The following is a 14,195-nucleotide window of genomic DNA, read 5'->3' as shown; positions in this document are numbered from 1 at the left end:
TTATTTAATTCAAACAATGGAGCACGGAAGGGAGTGTGTTACGGAAAATATCAAAGTTGTAATCGTAAGATACTCAAATCATCATCAATGTTATTCAACCGTAACACAAGTGGTTCTATTTACAACAGTTTGTAAAAAACAAACCCTGAGATGTCAAGTTTTGATAAAGAGTTAATTCTGCTCTATTTATATGCGTTGCTATGCAACGTTATATCATGGCAAAAAGCAGTCTCGGATTGCTTCAGCAGAACCAAATGTTGTGAAAGTAATATATTTTTATTATATATGTACACTATCTCATTATTATTATACATTCATTTCATTATCATTACTTTATACCAGTGGTTCTCAAAGTGGGGGTCCAGGGACACTCAGGGTTCCAAATCGACCCTTACAGGTCTGTAACTCAGAGTGTAGAAAATGTTCAATTTGTATCTCTGAGTTATGGGAAGTCCTTGAAATCAAAACGTCTGAGAACCAGTGGATTTCAGGGACTTTGTGGGTTCCTTTAGGGCATACATGGGCAACTGGCGGCCCGGGGGCCACATGCGGCCCTCACCTTCACTTAATGCGGCCCTCAGGTCAATACTGGAATACTGATGTATTATTGATTTCAGCTGTTACAATTCCAAACATGACCTGCTTTAATTCCTTCAGTCTATATTAGTAGCTTAATGACTAGTATAGTAGTATTAAAATGTTTTTATGTCCAATGTATTTGTATTCAAGTTCATAAAGTTAACATGAGTATATAATTAAACGTGTTTGAAATTAAATCAAAATGTTACATTTCAGGATTCCAATTCAAAAATAACAAAAAATTATTCAGGATTCCAATTCAAAAGAATAAAAAATATCTATTTTTTTATTCTTTTGTATGAGATACTAGAATGACAAAGTAGGACGTAGCAATATGTTATGTGGCCCTCTGGAATGAAGGTGGAAATATAGTGGCCCTCTCCATCATCAAAGTCTGTAACTCTCACAGTGTACAAATGGAACCAAGTGAACACTAACAGGTTAATATGGTTCCATTTGTACACTCAGAGTTAGAGTTAAGGGGAATCTGGGGGGACCCTGAAATGTTAAAGTTTCGTTTCGTTTCGTTTCGTTCTTACACAGTGACTGTTTTTAACACAGTCCCACTCTCCTCCACCAGAACCATCTTCCCTTCCTCCCTCTCCCTCCTCCTCAGAGCTCTCCTTCCCTTCGTCACCAGGTGAAAGACGGCCACGCTGCCCACCGCGCCCACACTGACCGCCAGGATGACCCAGCCCAGTCCCAGCAGGTGGGAGGTATCCACCCCTGGCGGGTGGGACTGGCGCCACAGCCCCAGGGCCACCACGCTCAAGCCGATGAGCGTCCCCCAGACTCCAAACGCCATGATGCAGGATCCCCAGGACAGCTCGGCGCCCCCGGTCACCACCGTGACGCCCGCCACAGAGACGATCCCTCCGGGTAAAGTCACAGTCTCAGATTTGGGGTCGTACTTTACAGTCGGGTCCGGGGATGGTAAAGTGGAGGGATCTAGGGTTTCCATCTGGGTTATTCCTCGTCAGTGGGGTCTACGGTGAACAAGCCTCTTGCTCTGGCTCTATTTTCTTGCTTTACTCCTGTTTTGCCTTCAGTGTCATCAGCCCTGGGTCCAATCCTATAGTATGGAACAGAGACATGGTACTTGACAATGTTGTCTACTGGTAATGTCTTCAGAATTGCCATTAACTGACAATTCAGTCTCTACAAGTCAAGAATTTAAAATGTTTTTATAGAAAAATGTCCCCTATAATGACATCCCCCACACAGGGATGCCAATTTTAAAGTGGGCAGATACAAGCCCTCACAAACAGTACCTGCACACCCAAGGACAACTGTCTTTCAAATGTATTTTTAAAATGTCCATTAAAGATGTCCATTGGCCAATAGAACATTTCCCACAACATAAACAGAAGATTATTTCCTTTTGCAGTGTATGTGGATATCAGTGGCTGCTGACAGGGAATAAGCTTGGACCCAAACTGTTCGTTAACAACGTATTTACACTGACTGTAGAAGAGTTCATCTTAGTTCTAATGGAGACTGTTTGTATCCAAACAGAATGTAACTGATAAAAACGTAAGGCTAATGAAACTGTTATTTCTCATCAATTATTTATTGTGTATATTATTTCAGTTCCATTCTGAATCATCAAACATAAATCTTTCTATTGCCTTTCTGCTATTGGCAACAGTATAGAACAGGCAGTACATAGTATTTGTATTCCTTGCGTTTTTACCAAAACACAAGACATTGAGTTAAATGTTGGATCAGCTGGATAGTTGAACAGGATGGAACATAACTGAAAAAACTACTTTATTAGTCATTATTTATCTAAATTATTCTATTCAGAATAGGTATCTGACTGAAAGCAAAATCAGACAAAAAAAGTAAATATATATTTTAATAAATTACAAATGCAGAATTAAAATGTAACAATTTCCCAGGAACAAATAAACAGAGACATTTTTAAAGAGAAGTGGCACAAAATCGCTTACCTCCGTTACGGCCCGTGACTTCAGGGCATCTATGTAAAAATAGACGAATGCTCGGTATAAGATGGCCATACAGTATGAGTCATTTAAGTGAAAGTGCTGTTGGTGCGTGTCTCGGATTTGAGACAGCATAATGTGGAACGGGAGACTCATGGCCTGTTGTTACCTTTTCATCGCGTACGTCACAACACGGGGCCCCACAGAAGATGGCAGACGTCACAATAGTTATGCTTGTTGTGTTATCATTTGTTTGGTTCTGCCATTCCTTGTTTGGAGTAGGAAGGTCTCGTCTGTCATTAAGCGTCATTATAAGCCATTAGCTGGTATTTATGTTAGACCCACTCCCTTCCTCTTTTCCTCCCTCCTTCACGCTTAAGATTTGGGTTGTGTTCCACCGCCAACACAAAGTTTGGTTTTTATCTTTTAGCTCCGAAACTCTTGGAACCATTGAACCCACTAGAACCATTCATTGGTTTTAGTCAAAGGGGGAACATCAACTTCTGGGCATTAAAAAGGATGAGGCAGTAAAAAGTGTAAACTGCACATTAGAAGGAAAAGAGGATATCAAATTTGTTCAGCATGAAAACACATGGGCTTCTGTGTGCCATGCAGCATGCATGCATGCATGTATTTTACCATTTTACCACTTTAAACCTATAGTGTTTCATGCCAATTCTGGGTATATCATGATAGCCGAACATTTGGCAAAAATCTACAAGCTTAAAAATCTACAATCTCGCGACATGTTGTGAGCTTGATGGGCTATATTTCAGCAAAGAGATTCAATGTAAAGGGATAAAAGCAGGGTAATGTGTCTTAAACCCTATCTTCTATAGTTGACCAGTGTACCCCAGGGGTCACTAGGCCATTTCCTCCTCTATATAAAATACATTTCAAATCAATCAAAAAAAATAAGAAGATCTGCAAGTGCAAAACGGGTCGCAGCACGACACGCCACATTGTGAGCTTGTAGATCTGCCATTTTTGATGAACGTTCCCACCAGAATAGCAAAAGCTAAGTTGTTAAGTGAAAGGTTAAAAATGAGGCAAACATGAAATACCACGTTAAATGTGTCATTTTAAATCTGTTTATATTTAAACACATTTGTAAAAAAAACAGAAATACATAATTTTACATACATGACTTCAATGAGGTTGTACGTTGCAAATGGGAGTGGCATTTTATGAATCTATCTTCATCTGTATTAATGATTTTAGAAAATATCCAAATGTGTTTTATTTTGAATATATAATTCCCTGCACCTTTTCAGTTACATTATTTATGTTGGGCTGTCACCATGAGCCTAAGCAAATACTTTGTATGCAATATTCAGCTGTTAAGTATGTTTTTTTTTTTATTCTGAAATTGACCTAATGATCATAGCTCAAAGAAAAAAACGTTGTAAGTTTATTTGTATAGCATCATTTAAATAACAAGACAACAAGTAGGCTATACTTTACACAAAACATTAAAAACAAACACAATGCTAATGAAACACATTATATGAGGACATTTGAGTACAACTAAAACATGTAATTAAAGAGAAATAAGAATAATAAGAAAAACTGAAAAATAAAACAATTGGTTGAAAAAAAAGAAGAGAAACTGAGTTAAAGTCAATGGCAAACAGAAATCCATTTTTTAAATCATTATCGAGCACTGAGTTTTAATCATTCTTCATTTTGCTCCAGCAACAATTACTTAAACTTTGTTTAATTGAAGAAAATTCGGGCACATCCAATTGTTGACTCTATAGGACCTTTATTGGCATGAGAAAACATATGTGTACATTGCCAAAGCAAGTGTTAAAATATAATAAAAATAGTTAAAAATGGGGAAAGTATAACAGTCGGAGGGGGTTCAGCATTGTGCGTCGTTAGTGTATAAAGCTTTTTGAGACAAATAGCCAGCAAGAGCCGCTGATTTCCGCATCTTTTGCAGTCACTTGGGGACAAATAGCAGCATTTCTTCTCAATACTATATATACCAAAAACTCTGTTTATATGTGCAGTAGGTCTAGAGGTCTACTCAGGACACTCATTGGTTAGTAGTCCTTTGGGTGGCTGTATTCCACATTGGCTAATCTTCTTTTATCGCAACAGTTCCATCAGTCCCCATTTTCTTCACTAGGAGGAAGACACTGAAGGACTGACCAGAGATCTGCTTGCTGCAGTTCAGGCTTAGAGCTCTGGTCATAGGTCAGGTATCAGCGGGATTGTCTCTTGTGGGGGTGGAGGTACAGTATGTCACTTGGCTGTGGATAACAGTGATGATAATTGGCTCAGTGGAGGGTGGGGCGGAACAGGAAAAAGGCATGAGTAATCCTATAGATGGACCAGCATATTAATAGAGTAGGAAATATCACAGACTGTAGGAGTGAATAGCAATCAAAAAGGCTGTCAGGGAGAGGAGAATTGAAAGGAGTCAGGGTGGAGGACATTGTACATTGTAACTGCCTTCACTTGTCGCTGTCGGGTGAAAACCTTGTCAAAAACTGTTCTTTTTCAGGATTCAAATTCAGGAAGCTGTTGCATTGATGCGTTTTCAGCTTGTAGATCAGATTTCTGATTTTGAAAAATAACAGTTTTGGATTGCTATTTTGACACGTTAGTTACACATGATAAACTGTAGTATGATCAAGTAGGGAATCAATAGAGGGTATGCGCATGCATAAAGTGAATGGCAAATCAAGTGTCAAAGTGATTTAACGTCGTTTAACATTGTTTAATGCAATCAGGACTTTTCTTTTTGGATGTATGGGATGTCAAGGCCAGGAAGTAGTTTTTTTCCCACTCAGTAGGCGTTCCCGCAGAACTTCCGGTATGTTGATGATGATGATGTCACGTGCATACCCCCTATTTTCTTTTTCTTTTTTGGAAGCGGTGAAAGCCGCTTCCAAGGAGTGGCTTTGTGTGTCCCGTACCTGTCCCGTGCATCTCTGCACTGTGATTGGTTAGTTTTGTCTGTCCCGTGCATGTCCCGTGCAGAATTGAGGATTGGTCAAGCTTCACATGACAATTTGGCCCTCCAGACAAAATCATTCATTCATTCAGAATTCATAAAAATATAGAACTAAAGCACTAAAGGAAACATGCAGAGCACCAACCTGCACATCGGGGCAATTAGGGGTTCGGAATCTTGCTCAAGGACACTTCGACACTAACTCTGGAGGAGCCTGGGATCGAGCTGGGAATCTCGTGGTTTCCATCCGGCTACTTTAATGGCCACTCTACCCCTGAGCCTCTACCCCACCAGTTGGTCAACCAGTTGACCAATTTTATTTAATAAATACTATTTATAATCCTTTTTTTCTTTCTCGCATGTTATACTGTATAGTATTGCAGCCTTAATTCTCCTGTGCGAAGTAGCAACCCGTAGAGCCTTGAGGTGTTAGGTCATCAAAACATTAAGAATAAGAATAATATTTATTTTTAAGTATAATTTTGAAAGTCGCTTCCGTGACGGGTTGCTTGCAGATCGGGAAGTATGAAGATTTGTGCTTTAAATCAAACAAAAAACATTGTAGAGTGAACCGCAGGGAGAAAGTCAGCCCAGCTCCAGACCAAATAAAGACAAGAGGAGGATGGGGGGGATAGAGGGGGGGGCAGTAGTGTCAACATGCTGTCAAATAACAAGGAAGACGGTGGCCTAACACTTTCCAGTTTAAAAGACAAACAAATTCCTGTTGGAAAAACAAGACAAAGCCAGGGGGGACAGCATGTCACCCAGATATGGCAGAGGACGTGGGAATGAGAGGGATACAGGATAGGTGGGCGCTAGGGACATCTGGCTCCGTCGATGTAAAGAATTGGCTATTTTGTCAAAGAAGTAAAAAAAAATTAAATCATTATCAGACTTAATTTTATCCTTCAACTTCTTCACATGCTCCTCATTGACTGACATTAAGTTCCAGGAGAGTCTGGAGGAGCAACAAAGCTGATTCAGACAGTATAAAACATCACCAAACCCAGAACTGTTTTTATTTAATTTATTTCTTTATTTCTAATTTAAAAAATTCAACTTCCTATTGATTTTACTATTTGAAGATCCGGATCCGGATCCAGATCTGCGGATCCAGTCCGGGTTTCCTTCCTAATTAAAATAGCAAAAGAATGTAAGTCAATGAAGATCATAATTTTTTAATTGTCAAATTCTAGTTAATGGAGAAATTAGGCTTCGAGTAACCTTTTACAGGGGCCAGTTTCGAATTGCAGCCACCATAAGTGCTCCGTTTTGAAGGAGAGTAGTGATTTGCACTCTGTTTAGACTGTTGGTAGGCCTAGTGCATTTCACATATGTGTGGCATAGCAGGAGAACAAATTTAACCTCTTATTTGAGCCAAATATGGGTTGCAATTTACATTTTAGGCATTTAGCAGACGCTCTTAATCCAGAGCGATTTACAATTGGGTTAAATGTGATTAGTGGAGCTCCCTCTGTTGTGATTGTGGATGTCATTGACGTTTTTGAAGTACCGGTAGTTTGACAGGTCTTTGTGGTGTAGTGTATGCGTACGTTGTAGACCAGGCCCATTGCAAGTTGCTATACTCTGTCCTCTACCCTGAGCCATCTGACCCTAGCAAAATGAGCAGGGGTTAAATGAGTTGTAGATGCAAGGCCAAGGAGTAGCAGTTTGTTTTGGGATGTTTGGAGCCTTAAGTTAAGGCCTTTTTATACTTTTTTAATTCAGTTTCAACCTCACCCAGTTGATGGCTGCTCAGATGGTCATGATGATGAGCTGTTAGGGGCTAAGTGTCTGTCTTGCTTAGAGAAACGTTCAACACGTAGACATGGGCGGGTCAGGACTCAGGAGGCGTACCCTGTGACCTTCTGATTACCAGACGGCCTGGCCTCTCTAACCACTAATAGCTATGGCACAGGTTAGAAACAGTTCACTAAAGGGTAGAGCCCGCACACCCAAGTAGGTACAAAAGAACTTCTTTATTTGGCTGACAACGTTTCAGTCCAGTTGTGGATCTTGTGACCTGAAACAGGGCAACATTTTAAACGCTGGAAATGTAAAAGAAAAAGAAGAAGAAAGAAAACAGTAGACCTACCTATGTTATAATTTGTCATTCTCATAAACAATTAATTTGTGATGTCAGGAGTGGCAGACAACGTCCGGCCTGGCAAACGTATTTGTTGTCTCTTATGTCCCTTATCTGTTGCCCTACCTTTTACCTACTCACCCTGAAAACCCTTGGCAGATGGTGGCCCAGAATTAGTTGACAGTGGTCAACTAAACCCATTGCTAGGCCATTAGTAAAGTAAGATAAGTCAAGCCAAGTCAGCTTTATTTGTATACAGCAGCTGAATAGCACATTTTAAAAGTTAACCCAAAGTGCTTTCCAGAAAAAAATCATTTTGGCCTGTTACTTCTAAAGCATACAGCCTCCTGCTTACACTAAAGAAACAAAAGTAGGTTACTAGGTCAGTTGTTACTAAGACCCCCAAATTGACTATTTTTACTAGGCCAAATTATAATGATTTTGACCCTGGCAATAATGTTTTGGTTTAAATTCAGTTTGATAAGATTGTCTAAATGACATAAGCCTACATGAGTGTGTACATCATTTGTTAATCTATGGCGATGTAATTGTTAGAATATTGACCCAAGAAGTGGACCGAATGATGGTATAATTAAACTACAAATTAGTTTGGGGACCCCCTGAAACTCCTCAAGGTCCCTGCAGCCCACTTTGAATACCACTGCCCTACCTAGAAAACCAGCAGGAACCAGCAGAACAGTCTAGCAAACCAGGAAAGGTGGAGAGAGAAGAATAGCAGCTCTACAAGCTCACAACGTATCACGATGCGAAATTATGTGAGCTTGTAGATCAGCTATTTTAGCTAGTTTGGAAATACGGCTTAAGTGGTTAACAGAATTAACCCTGTTGGTCGGCTAATTCCTCATCCCCTCCCTCAGTCTCGTAACCATTATCCATCCAATCCCGTCAACCATCAATCCCTAACCCACATTTCCTCATCTTCTGTCTGCACATCGCACAGGTAAGTCTGTTGGAGCTCCCTTTACATTACTGATTATTCTGACAGTATACTAGCTAAAGCAGATTCTAAAATGGAGATTTCAGATGTTTTCATTATGTAGTGCTTCATCTCTTGATTGAATATTTCTCTAAACTTTGCAGGACTCTTTTGGAGCCTTGGACATCAACCTGAGAGGCCAAATCTGTGAGCAACAAGGGGATTTTCTGGAATCAAACAACAACAAAAAAGCATCACAAACAGAGACTTTTACCACGAGAAAGGGGAGATCTCAAAAGGCAAGGAGCTTGCCAAGACATTTACGTTGGGTGGACACTTAGGAAAAAACTTCCAAAATGGGAAATGCCACAAGTGGCAAGCTGTCCAAGGAGATCCTGGAGGAACTCAAATTGAACACCAAGTTCACAGAGAACGAGATCGCCCAGTGGTACGAGAACTTTGAGAAGCAGTGCCCAAGCGGACGGATCAGCCCGGAGGAGTTTGAGCAGATCTACGCCCGGTTCTTTCCAGACAGCGATTCCCAAACCTACGCCCACCATGTGTTCCGCTCGTTTGACACCAACGAAGACGGTACGCTGGACTTCAAGGAGTACATCATCGCCCTGCACATGACCTCGGGCAAGCCTACCAGGAAGCTGGAGTGGGCCTTCTCACTGTTTGACGTGGACAAGAACGGGTACATCACCAAGACAGAGGTGACGGAAATCTGCCAGGTGAGGAGAGAACGCTGGTCTATGGTGGTAACAGTTACTGTCCTTGTAGAACAGAACCGTCCCACATTCAATGCCTATGAATTGTCCTTGATTCAGAGACCGAATCCTTGATTTCTTGAGATAAAAGGTCAAAGCTGCTTAAAATGTCCAAGTGAGAAGGTGGGGTTGATTGGGTTTTATTAACAAAATACTGGAGATGGTGAAGGTCAAGCTCTTTAGACTTGTGACAACACACATTGACTCGATTCTAGTTTCAAAGTAGGTTTTCCAGAGTTAGTTCATCCTCTTGTCACCTGCACATTTCTCTGTTTTTACACATCCCTTATTTCAGTGCCACCTCAAATAGTTGCAGAGCATAAAGCTATGGCGGGCTCCAAAATGGGAGTCCCCCAGGTGTCTATGATAGGCCCCCCTTCCTTCTTCCCTCTACCCCAAAGCTCTTTGCCGAATGTTCGCCTCAGAATAGGGAAGCTACATGTGGTTAATTGTTCTTTAGTTAATTGAATACAGGCTCTTTTCAGAACCTTAATAATTTTTACCATTTCAGACAAGGACAAATGGACTGCTACTTATTAGATCATTAGTGCTGTACTATGAACATCGAGACAGACAATTCACATTAAATGTTGCTCAACAGGAGGATGAACTAATTGAACATCTACTTTTCTCAGAATAGGCTAATCTTAAATTCAGAGAAGCAAGCATTTCATTGAATGGCTCAAGGGGTCTGCCTTATAGTCCATTAGGCAAGCCTGCATGATCCTCCTCACAATCCTAATAATCTGTGATTAAAGGGTTTAGCCATTTAACCTCAACACTCTATTCTAGTTGTTGTAACCATTGGAGAAATCATTGGAGTCCAGGTAGCATCTAAGAAACCTCCCAGTTTTCATGTTCCATGCAGGTTAAGAGATGTGTTGTATATGATACAAGTTTTTGACAGGTCTACAATGTGCAAAACAGCGTTGCAGATATAGGTTCTAGCTATCTGATGCAGGTCAAGTCAAGTTATGCACAATAAGGAGGTGGGGGCAGAGAGACTACCATTAATTTATACATGTACTGTACTGTATGTCTGTACATGAGACACTACCACCTTGATCAACATCTACAGTCTTCACAGTCTGAACTAGAGAGGGCAAGATAGTAGGTCAGCCGGGAAAGAAAGAAAGACTGTAAGGCTCTGGCGGAGGCTAATCCAGGTTAATCTACTGCAGGTGAGGGAGATGAGTGCTACCTCTCTATGTGGGACACACACTTAAAAGGTTTGACCCCAAAGCATCTGGTTGGATATAGTATCTGCTCAAGTAAATACTCAAGTATTCAAAAGTAACAACACTAACAAATAAAAGAGTAGCCCAAAACATCCATTGAGTTCAGTGGAGGAGTATGTGGTGCCCTGTTCTATCCGGTTCCTCAAGCTGTACAGAAATGTAAACCGGACGTACAAGCGTATGTAGGCCTACGTCCTTATCCGTATGTCACTTTTCTGAATGGACATTATAATGGATTTGAGGATTGGTTAAGCTTCACGTGACATCACAATGTATAATATAAATAGGCAACAACACTTGCAATCTCCCAGAATTTCACCTTTCTAGTTAATAATATAATATTTGTTAGTTTGGGTCCCAAGAGTCCCATCCTAGAAAAGTAGTTGAGTGAAATATTTCTATTTGAAATGTAGCAGAGTGAAAGTTATGAGCTTGCAAAAAATGAGAATAATAATACTCCAAAATTGTGCTTAAGTACAATACCCAAGTAAATGTACTCTACTTGTACTGAAAGAGGCCTTTCTCTGGGAGAGCAGTTAGCCTACTCGATTAAATAGGTCAGAGCGATTCTATAGACACAACTTCCATCAGGCAAGCTAAACAAGCATGGACAATAACATTGCATTACATGTTGTATAGTGAATATAGTGTGTATTCAGCTTAATTCTAATGAATGATTTGGTGAAACTGGGTGGGTTTGTAAAAGCATTTCAGTGGCATACACAAGGATTTAAGGACTCTGCCTCATCAAAGGACCACTTTGGGAACAGCCAGGGCTACTGGGACATTATCTCCCTCTAGTGGCATGCTCCTTACCATATAATTATGGCCATAGTAGGACACTATTGAATGTCTGTGTAAATGTATTGTTTACTCATAAGCAATAACAGATTTTCAATGAAAATAATAATACCAATAACAATAATAATCAAGTAATAATAACATAATATGATATGATATGATATAATAATATAACTTAAGGGCTTAAGAAACTATTCAACTGTCATACATTTGTAGTAACATCATTCATTAAAGTGTCTGTTTAAAAGAGATGCTGAAGCTATCATTACACATTTTAACTCATAGTTTTGGTTTACGACGTGTGCGCGCGCGCGCGCGCACACGTGTGTGTGTGTGTGTGTGTGTATGTATTCTAAATATATGCAATATCTGTATTTTATAAATGTGTATTGTTCTCTACATTAAATGCATGTTCCTCCACATCCCATGCAGGCCATATTTAAGCTGATTCCTAAGGAAGAGCAGAGCAAGTTGCCAGAAGATGAGAACAATCCAGAAAAGAGAGCCAATAAGCTGTGGTCTTACTTCAACAAGAAGGACACTGGTAATTTACACACGCACGCGCGCGCACACACACACACACACACACACACACACACACACACACACACACACACACACACACACACACACACACACACACACACACACACACACACACACACACACACACACACACACACACACACACACACACACACACACACACATATATATATATATTAAAAAACACATTTCTCGATTGTTCAATGAATAGGCTACAAAATGTATCAACACAATAACTGTTAAGGCCCTATTTGCAGCCCTTCTGTATTATTCTCTACGTATACAACCCATATAACATAACATGTCTCTCTCTCTCTCTCTCTCTCTCTCTCTCTCCAGAGCGACTGGCAGAAGGAGAGTTCATAACAGGGGTGATCGAGAATAAAGACGCCATGCGGCTCATCACCTATGAACCACCAGTCAAACAATAAATTACTCTCTTCAATGTTGTCTTTATCTGTTTAAACTTGAGCTCTCGCAATCTCTTTTTCATCCATTCTCTCCTCCTAACCCTCTCTGTAAATACTTCCTTCCTTGTCAAACCACTGGAGAAAGCAGAGGTTTACAGTTATATGAGCACATTTATGTTATTTGACGTGTGTGCGTTACTGAAGTGTTTATACACGCAAAGTGGTTTTCTGGTGACTAGCATATCTGCTTATTTTATAATTCATTGCAATAAATTGTAAATCGTAATTCATTGCAAGTCATTGCAATTGAAAAAATATATATATATAATTTTCAAATGAGCAGCTTTTGTAGAATGTTGGTGAATGTGATACATTCTGTTAGAGACTGAAAGACAGACAGAATAATTTAAGAATTGAATTAATCCCAGCTAAAATGTTTCTTGGTAGATTTGTTTGGACAGTCATCTTGAAATTGTCTTACTATTTTAACCCAAGTGCAGTAATTTACTACATGCTGTATAAAAAGAAAAGAAGGAAAAAGGTTGATTAAAGGTTTTGTCACAAATATGCGTGTTGGTGCAAGTCTTAATTTCACTTATCCCCTGGAGAACAACAAATTCCCCTTTGACTGAATGTATTGTATACTGGCTGTGTAGGGTGAAAGAAATCCTCTTGACAACATGCTGCGTGACGAGTCTGACGACCCATGTTTTCTGACTGTAGAAAATCCAGGATTATTTGGTACTGTATGATGGCCTAAATGTGCCTCCACCAACTGCACACACATTTGATGGAATTAGAAATGTACAAATTGCTGTAACTATAAATGTTTTTCTCATGCTTCTTTTGAAAATACTGTAGGCCTATGTGTATTTATCTACATTTTGTCAAAATGATTTATATAGTGATACACACACACACACACACACACACACACACACACAAAAAAAGCTTCGTAGTTCATGTATGTGCTGGCATGTGCTGCCATTTCTTTCCAAACTCATTCTGTGACCCTTCACACACGCCACCATCGTTGAACCCCCCTCCCCTCCCCTCCATCCTTACATCCGCCTTCCATCTCTCGGATGGATCTATCCGTCTGTTTGTCCCTCCAACTTGGGATTACTCCAATAATCTTCTGTTTAACATGAGAGAGCAGACGTTTCAAAATCTCTGTAATCTTCCTAACCCTGTGTGTCTGTCTTGTGTGTGCGCTTCAGCTGGGAGGGTCCATGTGTCCTGCATGTGACACGTATGACAGGCTTATCAGACCCCATGTCTGCGGTATACAACGGGATCTGCATTAAACTGTAAACAAAAGTCCCAAAAACGGTGAAAACTAAAAGGCCTACGCCTTTCAGAAGACACACACAGTGCTGTTCTTTCCGTACTGAGATTACTATTATGTTCTTTCCCCTTCTACTGTAGGCTACTTTACAAGTATTTGTCCATAGGACCAACATTCACTTCCAGCTATGGGGATTGGGGAGGCTGTAGCTGAGTGTGTAGAGAGCAGTGGTGTACAGTAACAAAGTACATTTTCTTAAGTACAGTACTTTAGTACAATTATGAGGTATTTGTATACTTTACTTGAGTAGTTCCAATTTCCAATACTTTTACTTCTACTCCACTACATCTCGGATCCAAATATTGTACTTTTACTCAAAGCTTTAGTTACTAGTTACTTTGCAGATATAAATTAAAATATTATAAAACATACATAAACCACTTTAGCCCTATTTTATACCCTGGCTATTTGAAAATAGCAGATCTACAAGCTCACAACGCGACGCTTGTAGATCTGCTATTTTCAAACATTTCGTACTTTTACTATTGATACTTTAAGTACATTTTGATTCCAACACTTTCATACTTTTACTCAAGTACATTTGGAATTCTGGACTTTTACTTGTAACA

At 39.9% G+C, this 14,195-nt stretch overlaps 2 protein-coding genes across 2 annotated transcripts; one reads left to right on the top strand and one right to left on the bottom strand.

The window, feature by feature from the left end:
* Positions 1 to 1,114: 1,114 nt before the first annotated feature.
* LOC308302304 (transmembrane protein 100) lies at positions 1,115 to 1,540 on the bottom strand (the record flags this gene model as incomplete). The annotated part of the gene is made up of 1 exon (XM_080746560.1): positions 1,115 to 1,540. One exon carries the CDS (start codon positions 1,538 to 1,540, stop codon positions 1,115 to 1,117), a length of 426 nt encoding a protein of 141 aa, XP_080602686.1.
* Positions 1,541 to 8,869: 7,329 nt separating this feature from the next.
* Positions 8,870 to 12,299, top strand: rcvrn2 (recoverin 2; the record flags this gene model as incomplete). The annotated part of the gene is made up of 3 exons (XM_080738681.1): positions 8,870 to 9,247; positions 11,755 to 11,866; positions 12,208 to 12,299. 3 exons carry the CDS (start codon positions 8,870 to 8,872, stop codon positions 12,297 to 12,299), a joined length of 582 nt encoding a protein of 193 aa, XP_080594807.1.
* Between the last annotated feature and the right edge of the window lie 1,896 nt (positions 12,300 to 14,195).

Source organism: Nannobrachium achirus (genome assembly GCF_963921795.1).
Source record: "Nannobrachium achirus genome assembly, chromosome: 2".
Classification (NCBI taxonomy): Eukaryota; Metazoa; Chordata; class Actinopteri; order Myctophiformes; family Myctophidae; genus Nannobrachium; species Nannobrachium achirus.
The sequence above is the reverse complement of the archived record's forward strand: the minus strand, read 5'-3'. Positions and strand labels throughout refer to the sequence as shown.